Below are 2,371 nucleotides of genomic sequence, written 5' to 3'. Positions count from 1 at the left end.
GACGGCGAACCCGAAGATGAAGGACACGTTGAGCAGCAGCGGCGGCAGCCGCGCCTCGACGACGCGCCGCGACTTGATGATCGCCGGCCAGGACCCGTTGAGCGCCGCGCTGCCCACGGCCGCCAGGTAGCCCGCGGCGCTCATGCTTGCGCGCTCGACGACGGCCGACACGCTCGGCGACGACGACGCTCACGCTCCGAAGATCATGTCAGCCATCGTGGCGCTTGGATACGTACGGCAAGAGCACCACAACCACCGAACTTGAAGTTCGCCGAAGATCGAGCGACGCGCGCGCACGCGAGCCGCGGCCGCGGCGACGGACGAAGGAGCAACAGCGCGGGTGTGTTACGCCGCCGGCCCCTAGTCGTCCTCGTCGAACTCCGCGAGGATGCTGGCCGTCACGGGCGAGCTCGGCCGCGGCGCGGGCCCGAGTTGGGCCCCCGGCGTGTAGGGCCGCGGGAGGTCGTCGAGGGACCCGTTGCCGACCATGGAGCAGAGCAGGGCCGCGAGCGCGGCCTTCTCGTCGTCGATGAGCTCGTCGAGCGGCGCGTAGCCCGTCGTGCCGTAGGACTCGGGCGTCAGGTCCTTGCAGCGGCTCGTGTTCTTCTCGTCGTAGACCACGACCCGCACGATGTTCGTCGGCCGGCCGTCGCGCAGGAGCTCGTAGGCGACGCAGCGGACGCCGTCGTCGAGCGCGTAGAGCTCGACCTCCGCGTACTCGGGCTCCGCGTCGCTCAGGTCCGAGGAGAAGCCGGCGCTCCCGAGGCTCGACGCGGCGGACATGCCCCCGCGCTTCCGTCGCTTCTTGCGCTTCTTCTTCTTGCTCGACTTGGGCGGGCTCAGCATCGCGTCGAGGCCCTCGGGCACGTCCGCCGTCGTGCCCAACCCGCGCACGACGAACTCGGGCCGGGACCCGAAGGACTCGATGGAGTCCACGGACTGGCTGTGGCTCAGCGCGTTCTTCGCCTTGAGCTTCGTATGTCGCTTGTAGTGGAGGGACGACGTGTCGCTCTCCCCGCGCAGCCGCGCGTCCTCGATGGCCTCGAAGATCTTGCGCATGCAGATCGTCGTCTCCGGGTCCATGTCGCTCGGCGGGCCGTAGGCGTGCTTCCCCATGGTCGCCCCCGGGAGGTCGCCCGGCGGACGCCCGGCGGCACCAGAGGCGCGGGCTGCTGGCGCCAACAGCGCGAGAGCACGGCGCGAAGCGCTAAATCAAGGGCTGGCTCAACAACGACAAACATCTTGCGCCCGGGTCGGCCGTGCCCCGCGGGCAGCCCGCGTTTGAGCGCGCCGTCGCCGCCGCCGCGGCCGCCGCCGTCGCGGACGCCATCTCCCTGCCCCGACGCCGGCGCGAAACGACGACACAGGTGCTCGCATGGCCTCCTGCACGGCCCTGGGCTGCTCGCTCGCCGGCACCTGCGAGGCCTTTGGGCTCGAGGTGGGCCAGGCCGAGAGCGAGCTCGCCGCCGAGTGCATCCGCAACGCGCACTGGGAGGGGACGCAGGCCTGGACCGAGGGCAAGTGGACGGTGCTGAACAAGCAGCAGTTCCACCACGACTGGTCCTTCACCTACAAGTCCCGCGACGGGTCGAACGCCGTCGTCGACCTCGAGGCGTGGGAGGAGAGTTTGCGCGGCCTCCTCACAGACGTGCCGCCGGACGACTTCTACTGGAACGTCAAGCTCCACGTGCCCGACGACGGCTTCGAGATCTTCGACGAGCTCATCGAGGTGCCCTACCGCGTGTCGCCCGTCGCGCGCGTGCCTGCGGGCGCGGTCCTCCGCCACGGCGGCCGCGCGTTCCGCGTCGGCGACGCGACGGAGGTCGTGCTGCCGTCGGAGTACATCACGGCGCGCGTCGACCGCCGGACCTACCGCTGGGTCGCGGCGGAGCGCGTCGCCGTCGAGGCGCGCACCGACGGCCGCTCCGTGAACACGGGCGGCGAGGCGCTCCCCGTGGGCATCCCCATCGCCTGCGGCATCGACGTGTCCGAGGCCGGGCCCGCGCGGTCCAACGAGAACTACTTCGGCGGGCTCTAATGTTGTCCCTGTGTGCGGTTACGCGAGCCTAGGCCGACGCGGGCTGCTCGAGCGGCGCGCCGAGCATGGTCTCCACCGCGGGCGTGAGCTGCTTGCAGAGCGCGGCCTGCGCGTAGGCGTTGCCGTCCGCTTCCACGAGCTTCTCGAGCATCTCCGTGCGCATGGCCTCGAGCGTCGCCTCGTCCTTGATCATCTCGAGGACCTTGCTCTCGCGCGCCGTGAGCGACGCGAAGGCCTTGGCCGCGAAGGCCTCGTCGGCGAGCGCCGCCTTGAGCGCCGCGATCTTCCGCTCCGACGCCGCGAAGACCTCCTTGCCGAGCGCGACCTCGAAGC

The 2,371-nt window shown here is 70.9% G+C and overlaps 2 protein-coding genes across 2 annotated transcripts in view; both read right to left on the bottom strand.

The window, feature by feature from the left end:
• Nucleotides 1-1,116, bottom strand: part of AURANDRAFT_68412 (hypothetical protein) — a gene marked incomplete at both ends in the record, with an annotated part of 2,060 nt that extends 944 nt beyond the window's left edge. Inside the window, one exon of the mRNA XM_009044094.1 lies at nt 380-1,116. Coding sequence (XP_009042342.1) covers nt 380-1,116 — 737 coding nt within the window. The remainder of the gene's footprint in view (nt 1-379) is intronic.
• Nucleotides 1,117-2,066: 950 nt separating this feature from the next.
• The window catches only part of AURANDRAFT_68411 (hypothetical protein), a gene marked incomplete at both ends in the record, with an annotated part of 1,855 nt that continues 1,550 nt past the window's right edge, over nt 2,067-2,371 (bottom strand). Inside the window, one exon of the mRNA XM_009044093.1 lies at nt 2,067-2,363. Within this exon, the coding sequence (XP_009042341.1) occupies nt 2,067-2,363 (297 nt within the window). The remainder of the gene's footprint in view (nt 2,364-2,371) is intronic.

This window comes from Aureococcus anophagefferens, assembly GCF_000186865.1.
Source record: "Aureococcus anophagefferens unplaced genomic scaffold AURANscaffold_130, whole genome shotgun sequence".
Lineage (NCBI taxonomy): Eukaryota > Pelagophyceae > Pelagomonadales > Pelagomonadaceae > Aureococcus > Aureococcus anophagefferens.
Note: the sequence above shows the minus strand (reverse complement) of the source record. Positions and strands in the feature narration are given on the sequence as shown.